The 14,047-nt window shown below is 45.7% G+C and overlaps 2 protein-coding genes across 2 annotated transcripts in view; one reads left to right on the plus strand and one right to left on the minus strand.

Annotated features, from left to right (window-relative positions):
* Positions 1 to 1,329, minus strand: part of GALR2 (galanin receptor 2) — a 2,645-nt gene extending 1,316 nt beyond the window's left edge. The window contains exon 1 of the mRNA XM_023511245.1: positions 885 to 1,329. Within this exon, the coding sequence (XP_023367013.1) occupies positions 885 to 1,252 (368 nt within the window). The 5' untranslated portion in view covers positions 1,253 to 1,329. The remainder of the gene's footprint in view (positions 1 to 884) is intronic.
* A 4,608-nt stretch (positions 1,330 to 5,937) lies between these two features.
* SRP68 (signal recognition particle 68) overlaps positions 5,938 to 14,047 on the plus strand; it is a 46,566-nt gene continuing 38,456 nt past the window's right edge. The window contains exons 1-2 of the mRNA XM_003786115.3: positions 5,938 to 6,125; positions 7,742 to 7,808. Of these exons, the coding sequence (XP_003786163.1) occupies positions 5,954 to 6,125; positions 7,742 to 7,808 (239 nt within the window). The 5' untranslated portion in view covers positions 5,938 to 5,953. The remainder of the gene's footprint in view (positions 6,126 to 7,741; positions 7,809 to 14,047) is intronic.

The raw sequence follows: 14,047 nt of genomic DNA on the forward strand, positions 1-14,047 counted from the left end.
AGAATCCCTAAACGAAACCGGAGCTCTGTGGTCTCTGTGCGCTTGGAACCACACTCCGCACTCAGTGGAAATGGGAGATGTGTAGGGAGTCTGCCTTCTCCTGTCTGCTTTTCTAGGGAAGGTCCCCAGCGAGAGAGGCAGATAACCAGAGTCGGACCCAGATTTCCATCCCAGGAACCATCCTAGTGTCCTTTCAAGCCCCACCTAAGTCCTGCGCTCAGCAAACGTTACCTCTCCCTCCTCCTCTGGCCGTGGAGGGACAGCCGCAGGGCCTGCTCCTCTCTCGCCTGGAGGCGGGGCGCAGAGAGGGCTGGGACTGAGTTAGGGACTCTCAGCCGCGCTCGTTCACACTTTGGAGCGCGTCCTCTAGAAAGACCCAAATTCCACAGTCCGTACCGGAAGCGACTGCGCCAAGCAACCGAACCGTGGCTTTGAGGCGAGTGCTGTGGAGGCGCCTGAGGTTGGCTCTAGGAGATAGTTGGTGCGCTTCACGAACGCAATTACTGACTAGGCAGCTCTGAGCAAGTTACTTATGGACTCAATCTCTTCCACAAGTTGGGCACAGAATTTCTCCCATCCCAGTCTCACAGGGGCATTAAACTCTTCGTAGGGAAAAACGCTGTGCGTTGTCAGTGGCAGGCAGAGCTGGAGGAGCCTAATTCTCCAGGCTGGGAGGCCCCAGGATCAGGACGCGCCTAACCACAGGCCCCATTCTCCTCTCTCCCCTCCTCCGTGCCTGCTCTCTTTCTCTCTCTCCAGTCGCTTTGCCTTCTTAGTGTCCTCTCCCACTCTGTGTGTCCCTCCTTGATCCCAGGGTCCCTCCTTGCTCTCCAGCCCCCATGCCTGTGTGCCCACCTCCAAGAGAAGCCAGGGCGCTTACTCACCTGTCCAAGGAGACAGCGGCCAGCGTGAAGCTGCTGGCGTGCATAGTGAGGAAGATGAGGAAGTGCACGGCCTTGCAGAGCAGGGAGCCGAACACCCAGCCATCCAGGGTGTAGATGGTGGCCTGAAAGGGCACGCAGCACAAGATGAAACACAGGTCGGCCACGCCCAGGTTGAGGATGAACAGGTTGGTGGTGCTGACTGCCTGGCCGCCGCGCAGCAGCACCGCCAGCACTAGCGCGTTGCCCACGGTGCCCACGAGGAAGATGAGCGCGAAGAGCAGCGGTACGATGACCGCCTCGGGCTGCCAGCCGTCCCCGCCATCCACCTGGCTCGCGTTCTCGGCCCTGGGGCCGCCGGAGCTGTTCATGGTGCCGTCACACCCGAGGTTGTCCAGGCTTCTGCAGCCGTCTGGGTCTCGGTGAGAGTGCAGCTCCCGCGGCTGCGGCCTCTGCAGCGTGCAGCGCGACTCCGGCGGCTAGCTGCAGGCAGAATGTGCCTCTTGGTGTCAGGATTGGGTGGGGGGAGCTCTGAGGTGAAGGGGAGGAGCGAGCAGCCAAAGAGGGTGGGATTGTCCCCAGCGGCGGCAGGCAACTCTAGGGAAAAGGATACCGAGTGGCCCCAGCGCGCGGCGTCTCACCCCGAAGGCGGAGAGCCGCACTGGGGTCTGGTTTTCCGTTCTAGTCGTCGGGTCCGGGCTGTTCTGGGCTGCACCGGCAAAGTGACTTAAGGCAGATGCCTAGGTGGTGGAGGGACTGACCCAGGGTCCTGCGTGCTGCGTGGGCGCCACGTGGGAAGGAGCACCCGCCTGGAGGCCCACGCCTTAGCGCTTCTTGCGGCTTGGCGGCTGCGCCACACCCCCCAGGACTGAAAGAGTTCTAGTCTGGCCCCTGGGGTGCGGGGAGAGGTAACACCGGGCGGAGGCGGAGGCAGGGGTGGGGACAGTTTTCCAGAACTAGCAAAACAAAGAACAACAGCCTTCATGCCTCTGCCCATTTCTAATTCCAGCGAGCACCGGGACTCAGTCCCCCAGGGAGCATCGGAGGGGAGGGAGGAGAGTCCTGACGAAATTTGGTTAGCTTCATTTCACTCCCTGCTCTCACCCACTGGCGTTTTACCCTCCAATTTAGTCCAATACGTATGTGTTGAGCATCTATGTCGGGCTTTGTCTTTGGCGCTGTGCCTCAATTTCATCTCTGTAATAAGGAAATAGTAACACTTCCTTCTAGGAGGGCTCTGTTGAGAATGGGATGAGAAGTAACTGAAAGGCCTGCATCTGATTGGTTCAATCTCCTTCACCTTATTCAAATATCTAAAAAGGGAGAATCCTGAGGAAATTCAAAGTCCCAGAGTCCCACACACCAGCAGCATTTTCATGGATGGTTGTTTACATTGCAATAAAACTTAAATCTCTGTGTCTACATCAAGCATTTGTGGCAACAAATCATTACTATTTGTGTAGAATTTAAGCCTCCCTGTTCACTGAATCTGAAAATCACCCCCTTTTATCTCTGCAGCTCCTTTCCTTTCCTTTTCCTTTCCTTCTGGGACAGAGTCTCAGGCATGTGCCACCACACCTGGCTAGTTTTTCTATTTTTAGTAGAGATAGGGTCTCACTCTTGCTGAAGCTGGTCTCCAACTCCTGAGTTCAAGCAATCCAAATGCCTTGCCCTCCCAGAGTGCTAGGATTACAGATGTGAACCACTGCACCTGACCTTGTAGACTTCACTTCTGCTTCCCCTTCCCTGCTCCTTGGGTTCCAGTCAAGAATATTCTTTTGGGGCAGGCATGAATGGTTCACGCTTGTAATCCTAGCACTCTAGAAGGGCAAGGCAAGTGGATTACTTGAGCCCAGGAGTTCAAGACCAGCTTCAGCAAGACTGAGACCCCATCTCTACTAAAAATAGAAAAACCTAGGTGGGCATAGTGGCAGGCGCCTGTAGTCCTAGCTGCTCAAGAGGCTGAGGCAAGATGATTACTCAAGCCCAAGAGTTTGAGGTTACTGTGAGCTATGATGACGCCACAGCATTCTACCAAGGTGATAGAGTGAGACTCTGCCTCAAAAAAATATGTATTGTTTTTCGCTGGGTATGGTGGCTCGTACTTGCAATCCTAGTACTGTGGGAGGCCAAGGCAGGTGGATTACTTGAGCTCAGGAGTTCAAGACCAGCCTGCACAAGAGCAAGACTCATCCCTATTAAAAATAGAAAAATTAGGGCTCAGTGGGTAGGGTGCCAGCCACATACACCCAGGTTGGCGCGTTTGAACTCAGCCTGGGCCAGCTAAAATCAACAATAACAACTGAAACAATGACAAAAATAAATAAATTTGTAAAAAAAAAAAAAAGAAAGAAAGAAAGAAAGAAAAATTAGTTGGGCATGGTGGTGAGCACCTGTAATCTCAGCTACTCAGCAAGAGGATCACTTTAGCCCAGGATTTTGAGGTTGCTGTGAGCTAGGGTGATGCCATGGCACTCTAGTCTGGGTAACAGAGTGAGACTCTGTCTCGAAAAAACAAAAAACATCCTTTTTGCTTTTTATTCTTCAGGATCTCAATCTCTCAGGAGCATAGTGATCTCCTCCTCTTGGTGGAGAAAGCTCATTCCCACCCCTCCCTACCTGCTTATTAACTGAACAGGAAGGTGATGACAGTTCATGCTGATGAGGTGCTTGCCATTTATTTATTCAATATGCTTTTATTAAGCACTTACTTCCCGCCGGCACCGTCTTTTTGTCCTTAGGATATAATATACCAGTGAGTTCTACAAAGAGCAAGGCCCCTTGTGAGCTTACTCTCCAGCAGAATATCCTAGATGATAAACGTAATTTAAGTAAGTTATCAAGCTATTATAAGTTGATGAGTACTTGCAGGAAAAGTAGGTCAGAGAGGATTTGGGAGTATAAGGGTGGTGGTGATGGTCAACTTAAAATAGGATAGTCAGGCAGACCCCATTAAGAAGGTGACTTTCGACCCACGACTTCAAGGAGGTGAGTGGGTCAAGCAGATATTTAGGGGAAGAACATTTCAGAGAGAGAGCACAGCCAACACAAAAAGCACTAAGGTAGGAATGTGTTTGTGTCCCTAAGGCAAGGGGGCTGGTATGAAAGAGCAAAAGAAGAGATTGGCAGAAGAGGTGAGAAAAGGACTACTATGAAATCAATATATACCCACCTACACACTCATATGAATGGCAAAACATAACTATAGTCCAGAAAGTAGAAGGGAAGAAGAGAGAGAGGGGAGATATGGGAGGAGGGAGGGTATTTGGGGGGACCTCACCTAATGTGCATGATGCAATGGTACATTTCAAAACTACTAAGAACAGTAGAGTATAATTGTGATAGATGTGTTACTTAGTTCAATGTAAACATTTCACATTGTATTATCAAAGTAGTACCCTGAACCCCATAAATGCATCTATGTATAAAGTTATGATTTAATAAAAAATTTTTTTAAACTGGGGCAATGCCTGCAGCTCAAAGGAGTAAGGAGCTGACCCCATATGCTGGAGGTGGCGGGTTCAAACCTAGCCCTGGCCAAAAACTGCCAAAAAAAAAAAAAAAAAAAGAGGTGAGAAAAGGGCCTTTTTTTCCATCCTAAGGATTGTGGCTTGTAGTTGAGTAAAATGAGGCCTAGCAGGGTTGTGTAATTTTTGGTAGTAGTTTTATTGAAATATAATTTGCACGCCATACTATTTCCCCATTTTAAAGCATGCATTTGGTTTTTAGTACATTCAGAGTTGTTCAACAATCACCACAATCAGCTTTAGAACATTTTCTTCCCCATCAAAAGAAATCCCTTTAGCCTTCAATCTCCCATCTACATCCCCATTCCACCTCTATCTACACCCCATCCCACCTCCAGCCCTAGACAACCACTAATTTATTGTCCTATAGATTTACCTACTAATATTTCATGCAAATGGAATCACAACATATGTGTTCTTTTGTGTATGACTTCTTCCACTTACTGTGTTTTCTTTTTTTTTTTTTTTTGAGACAGAGCCTCAAGCTGTCCCCCTGGGTAGAGTGCCATGGCATCACAGCTCACAGCAACCTCCAACTCCTGGGCTCAAGCGAGTCTCCTGCCTCAGCCTCCCAACAGGTGCCCACCACAACGCCTGGCTATATTTTTGGCTGCAGCCGTCATTGTTGTTTGGCGGGCCCAGGGCTGGATTCAAACCGGCCACCTTAGGTGTATGTGGCTGGTGCCTTAGCGCCTTAGCCACTTGAGCCACAGGCGCCGAGCTCACTTACTGTGTTTTCAAAGTTCATCTTGTGTGTAGTGTAATTAGTATTTCATTCCTTTTCTTCATGGCCAATAATATTCCATTGTATGGTTATACTATATTTTGCTTTTCAATTCATTTATCGGTGGACACTTGGGAAACTTAAAAAATGTGTAATTGGTTATTCTCATTTCACAGATGAGGGTGCAGGTTTAGAGGGAGATTACATTACTTGCCCAACATCTCCCAACCAGTAATTATGCAGCAGGGACCAGATGGTGCCTCAGGACTCAGATTTTAGAGGCTGCAAAGATTCTTCCATCCCCCAACACTTCTCCCTCTTTGGACTGATCTACCCAAAGTCCAGCCCCACAGGAAAGCGCAAGGGGGGTACCCTCATAGACGGGGTGCTTCGTTTCTACAGGGTAATCCGTCTCTTGAGTCTTCGGGGAAACAGTACCCCCGAAACCCAAAGTCCTTAGTCTTCCGCTCTCTGCTGTGCGGAACGTGAGCCGGATGCTCAATGCTGGAATGCGGGAAGTGGGGGTCCATTTCTAGGTCCTCCAGCCCTGGAGGGACAGTCCGTAAGGTTGACCCCGAGAAGACCTCAGCAGCAACTGCTTCTCCGCGTCTGCGAGCGCCACCCTACCCTGCTACGGTGCTGGAACAGGGACTCCCAGACCAGCGCAGGCGCACTCCAACTAAAGGCTCCCAGTGGCCAGAAGGGCCGGCGGCGGTAAGGTCCGCCGCTATCCCATCAGCCCGGCCTAGCAGGGCCCGCTCTTACCCGCCCCGGTCGTCCCGCCTCCTCTATCCCGTCGTGCTCTGCGGCGCAGGGGTAAGATGGCTGCTGAGAAACAGGTCCCTGGCGGTGGCGGTGGTGGCGGCAGCGGCAGCGGTAGCGGCGGTAGCGGCGGCGGACGAGGCGCCGGAGGAGAGGAAAATAAAGAAAACGAACGCCCTTCAGCCGGATCGAAGGCAAACAAAGAATTTGGGGATAGTCTGAGTTTGGAGAGTATCCTAGAGCAATCGGGCCTAACTTGCAATGACTACGTGTCGATCTGGAGGGCTGGGGATGGGAGAGGCGGCGGGTCCGGCACGTCCTGGGCAGGAGAGGCTGAGGGTTGCAGTATCTCCCGCTTTTACTTTTTGGCTCTCAGAGACCTAGGCTCTTTCTCTCATCCCTCTCGCCCTCCTGGTTGGGTAACGTCCTTTTTTCCTGGGCGGCACAGGGATATTTGTCAGGTTTCTCTGGTTGCCTCGCAGTTGCTCAGTTGGAGGGTTTGTGACAGGGATAACGCTCTGGCTACTCCACTGAGCTCTAGCCTGGGCACCTTGGAGCCATCGAACTGGGGGAGGAAACAGCAATCTAGACGTTTTGGCTTAATACTCTTGTCTGACAGCCGTCGTAGACTGTGTAGTAAAAATGCTTTGGAAATGTAGGTTAAAATTGTTCTGAGGAAAAGCTTGTTGCTCCTTTTGATTATAAGTAGGGTTCCTTGTTAATCTGTCAGTTGCGTGGCTTTCCTAATAGGTCTGTAGTTGTTTTATCTTGTTGGGAGTCGTTCAATTGAGCTGGAGGAATTGGTTGTAGTTTTCATTAGCGTATACCTCAACTGAGTGCTTATGGTACTAGTTTGTGACGTTTTTGCAACCAATAACAAATATAGAAAGGGTAGGCGAATTTCTGAAATAACACATTCAGCTTAACATCTTACTATACTTAAGTTTTCAGGGATTTGGGGTTTAACTTTTTTTTTTTTTTTGCAGTTTTTGTAGTTTTTGGCTGGGGCTGGGTTTGAACCCGCCGCCTCCAGCATATGGGGCCGGCGCCCTACTCCTTTGAGCCACAGGCGCCGCCCTGGGGTTTAACTTTTTGAATTGGTGATAATAGTTCCAAATAGGTGTTAGAATAACTTCATTTTACAGGAAACCTTCTTTTTCTTTTTTGGTTATTGAAATAGTCCGTTTAGTGTTCACTCTATAGGTTTCTAGAGAAACGTTGAGGAAACAAAAGAGAACTAAAACTGTAGGTAAAGATTGGCCTTCCTAAAGTTTGGTACACAATTTAAGATTTTTTAAAGGAGAGTTTGGTTAGGGGTTCATCTTCTAAAAGAACAACCTTAATATTTCTGTGCAATCTGTTGCTTAGCTTGGTTGACATGTGCTCATCATAGCCCCTGGAAGCATCACAGCTGTTAAGGAAAGTTAGATTTGGCAGATGTAGGAGGTTATGCAAATGTAAGAGTAGTACAGTCATTTATAACATGAATCTGCTTGCATGAGTATAATGTGGGGGACGGGTGTACATCAACAGGAACCATCCCGATCACAGTCAGCATTTAGAATCCAGCCGCTTTAATTAAGCTATTTGGTTTCAGCAATACCCAATTCCTAGTAGTTTCCTTTTTAGTTTGAAAGCAGTAACAGTTCAAGCAGTTTTTCTGCATGTTTAGCCTTATCCTATGATAGAATAGCTAATGGAAATGGTTACAAGAGATTTCATTGATATACTAAATATTTTACAAATGTTTAATTTCCTGTGGCCTGACAAAAATGTAGACTAATGGTGCAGCTTTTGATTTATTTGGATTCTTGCCATTGTAAGCTTTTCCTTAATCTTGGCTCTAGTTCTTCAGATTATTAAGGAATCCCAGCAGCAGCATGGTTTACGGCACGGAGATTTTCAGAGATACAGGTTAGTATCATGTATGAGATATATGAAAATCACTGTGGGATCTTCAAACTTGTTTTGCTTTTGTCAGTATCCTACTTATCTACTCTGGTGTATCAGAACGTATACCTGGAATGTCTAGCATTGAATTTATATTGAATTCTCAAAAGGTGTATAATTTTAGAGACAGGGTCTCACTTTGTTGCCCAGGTTAGAGTGTACTGGCCCAAATAACTGCAACTACAGGCATGTGCCACCATGCCCATCTAATTCTTTTTTTCATTTTTTTTATAGGGATGGGGTCTTGCTGTTTTGTCCAGGCTAATCTCAAACTCCTGTCCTTAAGTGATCCTTCTGTGTCTGCCTCCCATAGTGTTAGGATTACAGGTGTGAGCCACTGTATTGGCCATAATTATTAAATTTAAAAATTTATAATGACTAAAAGGATTCAACCTTTGATCCATTTTGCCAGACAGTGTTGCAGATAACATTTGCAGACTTCTTTTTTTTTCTTTGAGACAGAGCCTCATTGTGTTGCCCTCAGTAGAGAGCTGTGGCATCACAACTCACAGCTACCTCAAATTCCTGGGCTTAAGCAATTCTCTTGCCTCAGCTTCCCAAGTAGCACATTTGCAGACTTCTGCTGAAAATAACAGGCAATCGTGGTAATCATTCTTTGTTTTTTTGTAGAGACAAGAGTCTCACTTTATCACTGTGGTATGACACAGCTCACAGAAACCTCCAACTCCTGAGCTTAGGTGATTCTTTTGCCTAAGCCTCCTGAGCAGCCGGGACTACAGATGCCCACCACAGAGCCTGGCTATTTTTTTGTTTTTGGCCAAGGGCCGAGTTTGAACCCACCACCCTTGGTATATGGGGCTAGCACCCTACCCACTGAGCTACAGGCGCCACCCAATAATTCTTTTCTTTTTTTTTTTGAGACAGAGTTTCACTTATTAACCCTCGGTAGAGTGCTGTGAAGTCACAGCTCACAGCAACCTCCAACTCCTTAGGCTTAGGCGATTCTCTTGCTTCACCCTCCCGAGTAGCTGGGACTACAGGTGCCTGCTATAACGCCCGGCTATTTTTTTGTTGTTTTTTGTTGCAGTTTGGCCAGGGCTGGGTTTGAACCTACCCTCAGTATATGGGGCCGGCGCCCCACTCACTGAGCCACAGGCACCGCCCAATCATTCTTTTTTTTTTAACATAACCATATTGTACAGGCTTTGTTAAAGTCAATGCTTTTCAGTATTTTAAACTTTATATAAGGGGATTTTCTGTGGCATTATAATTTATTGGTAAGTTTTATACCAGCTTTTAAGTTAAAAAGCAAATGTAATATGGCTCTAAAAAATAGAAGAGATGCCTAATGTGTAATACAATTCATTACATGAAAGCAGAGATATGCAACTATTTATTTATTTATTTATTTTGAGACAGAGTCTCATTATGTAGCCCTTGGTAGAGTGCTGTGGTATTACAGCTCATAGCAAACTCAAACTTCTGGGCTTAAGTGATTCTCTTGCCTCAGCCTCCTGAGTAGCTGGGACTACAGGCATCTGCCACAACACCTGGCTATTTTTTTTTGTTACAGTTGTCTTTGTTGTTTAGCAGGCCTGGGCCGGGTTTGAACCTGCCAGCCCTGGTGTAGGTGGCTGGTGCTGTAACCACTGAGCTACAGGCATTGAGCCCCTGCAACTATTTCTACATCATAAGTATTATGGGCTTTGACTACTAAAACACTCTATATCTCAGTTTCTTAATTTTATTTATTTATTTATTTATTTTTTGAGACCGAATCTCACTCTTGCCCTGGGTGGGGTGCTGTGGCTACATAGCTCACAGCAACCTCAAACTCTAGGGCTTGAGCAATCCTCTTGCCTCAGCCTCCCAAGTAGCTGGGACTACAGGTGCCTGCCACGACGCCCAGATATTTTCCTTCTGCTGTTAGTAGAGACAGGTTCTTGCTCTCAGTGTAGTCTAAAACTCCTAAGCTCAAGCAACCCACCCACCTTGACGTCCCAAAGTGTTAGGATTACAGGTGTGAGCCACTGCTTCTGGCCTCAGTTTCTTCATTCATTCATTCAAAAACATTTTGTGAACTCCTGTCAGGTGCTCAGCACTGTTCTATGCACAGGAGAGCAGTAAGAAAAATAGGCAAAGATTCTTAATCTCAGGGAATTTATGAACAGAACAAACAGAAATTATCAAGCTATAGTGAAAATTGAAGAAAGGAACTCCTGTGAAGGGAAATTAGACTAATGGTGTGTTGAGAAAGGCCTCTCTGAGCAGGGGAGCCATTTAGGTGAGGACCTGAAGGCTGATGAGTCAGCCATGTGGTGAAGGGTCAGCCGGCCTGGGGCAGAATGAGCAAGACAGACAGTGGTATGAGATGAGGGGAGAAGGCCCTGCAGACCATGGTAACAAGTTCAGGTGTTAATCTAGGTGTGATGGGAAACCATGAGAGAGTTTTAAGCAGGGAGCTATTATGGTCTGTTTCTTTTTAATTACTAAGAAAAATTTCAAACACATACATAGAGGGGATAGTACACTGAATCCTGAGTCCGTCACTCATTCATCATAGTGATCAACTTTCTGCTCTTTTTGTTTCATCTGCTTTCTCTACATTTTTTAAAAAATTATTTTATCAAAAGATGTAAAAATTCTATTCAAATATAATTTATGTAAGAAAGTGATGGATTTTTCACAAATCAAATTCTGTAATCAAAACCTAGATTAGGAGACAGAACATCATCAGCATTCCAGAAGTCCCCATTTTGCCACTTCTAATCACAAATTCTTCTGCCTCAAGGGTCACCGCTATCATGACTTCTCATACCTTTGAATAGGTTTGCTTATTTTTGAAATGCATCTCTATAGCACCACATAGTATATATTCTTTTGTAAGCATCTTCCTTCACCATTATGATTTGTAAAATTCCTTCATATTTTTGTAGTTGTAGTTCTGTATGGAATTGTGTTTTTTTTTTTTTTGGAGACAAGGTCTTGCTCTGTTGGCTGAACTAGTGTGCAGTAGCCTTATCATAGCACACTATACCCTTAAACTCCTGGGCTCAAGTGATCACCGTGCTTCAGTCTTCTGAGTATCTGGGACTTCAGGAATGTGCTACTACACCTGACTGGTTTTTCTATTTTTTTTAGAGAGAGGATCTTACTCCTACTCAGGCTGGTCTCGAACTCCTGGGCTCAAGCTCCAAGTGCTAGGATTACACATATTTATTTAGAGACAAAGCCTCAAGCTGTCGCCCTGGGTAGGGTCCCATGGCATCACAGCTCACAACAACCTCCAATTCCTGGGCTTAAGCGATTCTCTTGCCTTGGCCTCCCAGGTAGCTGGGACTACAAACGCCTGCCACAATGCCCAGCTACTTTTTGGTTATAATTGTCATTGCTATTTGGCAGACCTGGGCCAGATTTGAACCTGCCAGCTCTGGTATATACAGCTGGTGCCTTAGCTGCTTGAGCTATAGGCACTGAGCCCTTACTTTATTTTAATACCATAAATAAGGAGTTTATCTCAAGTGGAGAGTTTGAGAATCAATATTTTAACTCTGTAGTGGCAGGTTGACCATTTGAGCTCTGAATTTTCCCTGATATAATTTGCCTTTAGTAAAAAACATAGGATAAAAATTTGGCCATCCAAGAAAACCTGGCATGCCTTTGATACAAATATTTACAAGGAAAGGTGCCATAAGCCAACTAGAGCCCCCATAGCAAAAACAGGAGTTTCGGCTCTGCACCTGTGGCTCAAGTGGCTAAGGCACCAGCCACATACACCTAAGGTGGCGGGTTCAAATCCAGCCCAGGCCCGCCAAACAACAGTGACGGCTACAACCAAAAAAAAAAAAAAAAATAGCCAGGCGTTGTGGCAGGCACCTGTAGTCCCAGCTACTTGGGAGGCTGAGGCAGGAGACTTGCTTAAGCCCAGGAGTTGGAGGTTGCTGTGAGCTGTGATGACACAGTACTCTACCCAGGGTGACAGCTTGAGGCTCTGTCTCAAAAAAAACAGGAGTTCCCCAGAGCTAAACAGGCTCTAGCAGCTGCTGGGATAGTCCCTTACTCTCTTACCCCAAAATGCAGTATTCCTGCTCACAGCTTGACCTGGGGCTGCTCCCTGCCTCTTCTAGCAGTTGCAGGATTTCATTCCTCCAAGGCACCAATGGTTCCAACCAGGGACACCAGATTCTGTTATCAAAAGTTTGGCACTTGTCCTGAGGCTGCATAAGAAGAACAAGGACAAGTGGTTTGAGGAGGAAAGAGAAACTTATTGATTTATTGGCAAGTGAGTTTAGCAGACTCCTGTCTCAAAGTACCAGCATCCTTCTATCTTATTTTATGACTTTTAATCTGGTAATATTTTGATGCTTTAGTTGACCCAATTTTGGCCAATGAAAGGCACTTTCAGGTGGCTGTGTTCTTTTTGTTGTTGTTGTTTTCTTTTTTGAGACAGATTCTCACTTTAATGCCTTTGGTAGAGTGCCATTTGTCATAGCTCACAGCAACCTCAAACTCTGATCCTCATGTCTCAGCCTCCTGAGTAGCTGGGACTATAGGCACCTGCAACAATGCTCGGCTAATTTTTCTATTTTTAGTAGAGATAGGGCCTTGTTCTTGTTCAGACTGCTCTTGAACTCTTGAGCTCAAGGGATCCTCCCACCTCAGCTTCCCAGAGTGCTAGGATGACAGGCATGAGCCATTGAGCCTGGCCTCTTAACTGTTTTATTTTTTAAAAAAAATTTTTTTATTGTGGTAAAATATACATAAAATTAACCCTCTTTAAGTGTATGCTTCAGTGGCATTAAACATATTCACACTGTATAACTATTGCTGTTATCCTTCTTCAGAACTTTTTTATTACACACACAGTTTGGGATGATAAATACTAATTCTTCCTCATTCTCTTCTACTAACAACTCCTAGTAACTTCTACTTTCTGTCTGTATGAATTTGCTTATTCTGAGTACCTCAGTTAAGTGGAATGCGTACAGGAAAGTAGACTCCAAAGGTGGGGCCCAGCCCAAAGGCCAACTGGGTTCTTGGCTTCACGCAGGAAAGAGTTCAAGAATGAGTGTACAAAGTAAAGGAAAAGCAAGTTTATTGAAGAAGAGAGAAACAAAAGGAAGGCTACCCCATACACAGGGCAGCAGCTGTCTCTTGGAGCAACAGAGAGTAACCCTTTGTGAGTTTCTGGGGCCTTATTTTATGCTTTCTATTTAATTTTATGTTAAGCAGAGGGAAGATTATTTAGAAGATTTCTGGGAAAGGGGTGGCAAGTTCCTGGATCTGAGGGTTCCTTCTCTTTCTAAACCCTGCAGGGTAACTTCTGGGAGTTGCCATGGTATTTATAAACTGTCCTGATGCTGATGAGAATTTCTTTTAGCATGCTCATGTATTATAATTAGCATTTAATGAGCAATGAGGTTAACCTAAGGTCATTTTCTTCACCATCTTGGTTTAACTCAGCGGTTCTCAACCTGTGGGTCGTGACCCTTTTTTAACAATGAAAATACATTGGGGCATTTAGGAAGGTTGAGAACCACTGTTAACTGGTTTTGGCCACTTTATCTGCTGTTGCCTCCTATTTCATCAGCGACCTTGGGTTCCAGTCTTACAACTCCTTATGGAGCAAGGCCTCCTGGTTTCCTATCTCAGAATCACATGGTATTTGCCCTTTTGTGTCTTGCTTATTTCACTTTGCATAATGTGTTGAAAGATTGTCCATGTTACAGCATATATCAGAATTTTATTCCTTTTTAAGGCTGAATAATATTTCATTGTATATATGCCCCATTTTGTTTAACTGTTCATTTGTCCATGGACATTTGGGTCATTTCCACCTTTGACTATTGTGAATAATGCTGCTTTGAACATTGATGTGCAGATATTCCTTTGAGTCTTTGCTTTCAGTTCTTTGGGTATATACTTAGAAGTGGAATTGCTGGATCTTATGGTAATTCTGTATGTAATTTTTGAGAAACTGTCGTGCTGTTTTCCACAGTGGGTACACAGCTTTATATTCCTACCAGTAATACACAAGGGTTCCAATTTCTGCACTTCCTTGCAATACTTGTTGTAAGAGCCAGTCCTAATAGGTGAGATCCATATTTTTTTTTTTTTTTTTTAGCTCCTGCATATCAGAACATGTGATATTTGTCTTTCTGTGCTTGGCTTAATTCACTTAACACAATGGCCTCCAGTTCTATCCATGTTGCTGCAAATGACAGGATTTCATTCTTTGTTTT

The sequence above is a fragment of the Otolemur garnettii genome, unplaced genomic scaffold (assembly GCF_000181295.1).
Source record: "Otolemur garnettii isolate 467f Iridium unplaced genomic scaffold, OtoGar3 scaffold00018, whole genome shotgun sequence".
Classification (NCBI taxonomy): Eukaryota; Metazoa; Chordata; class Mammalia; order Primates; family Galagidae; genus Otolemur; species Otolemur garnettii.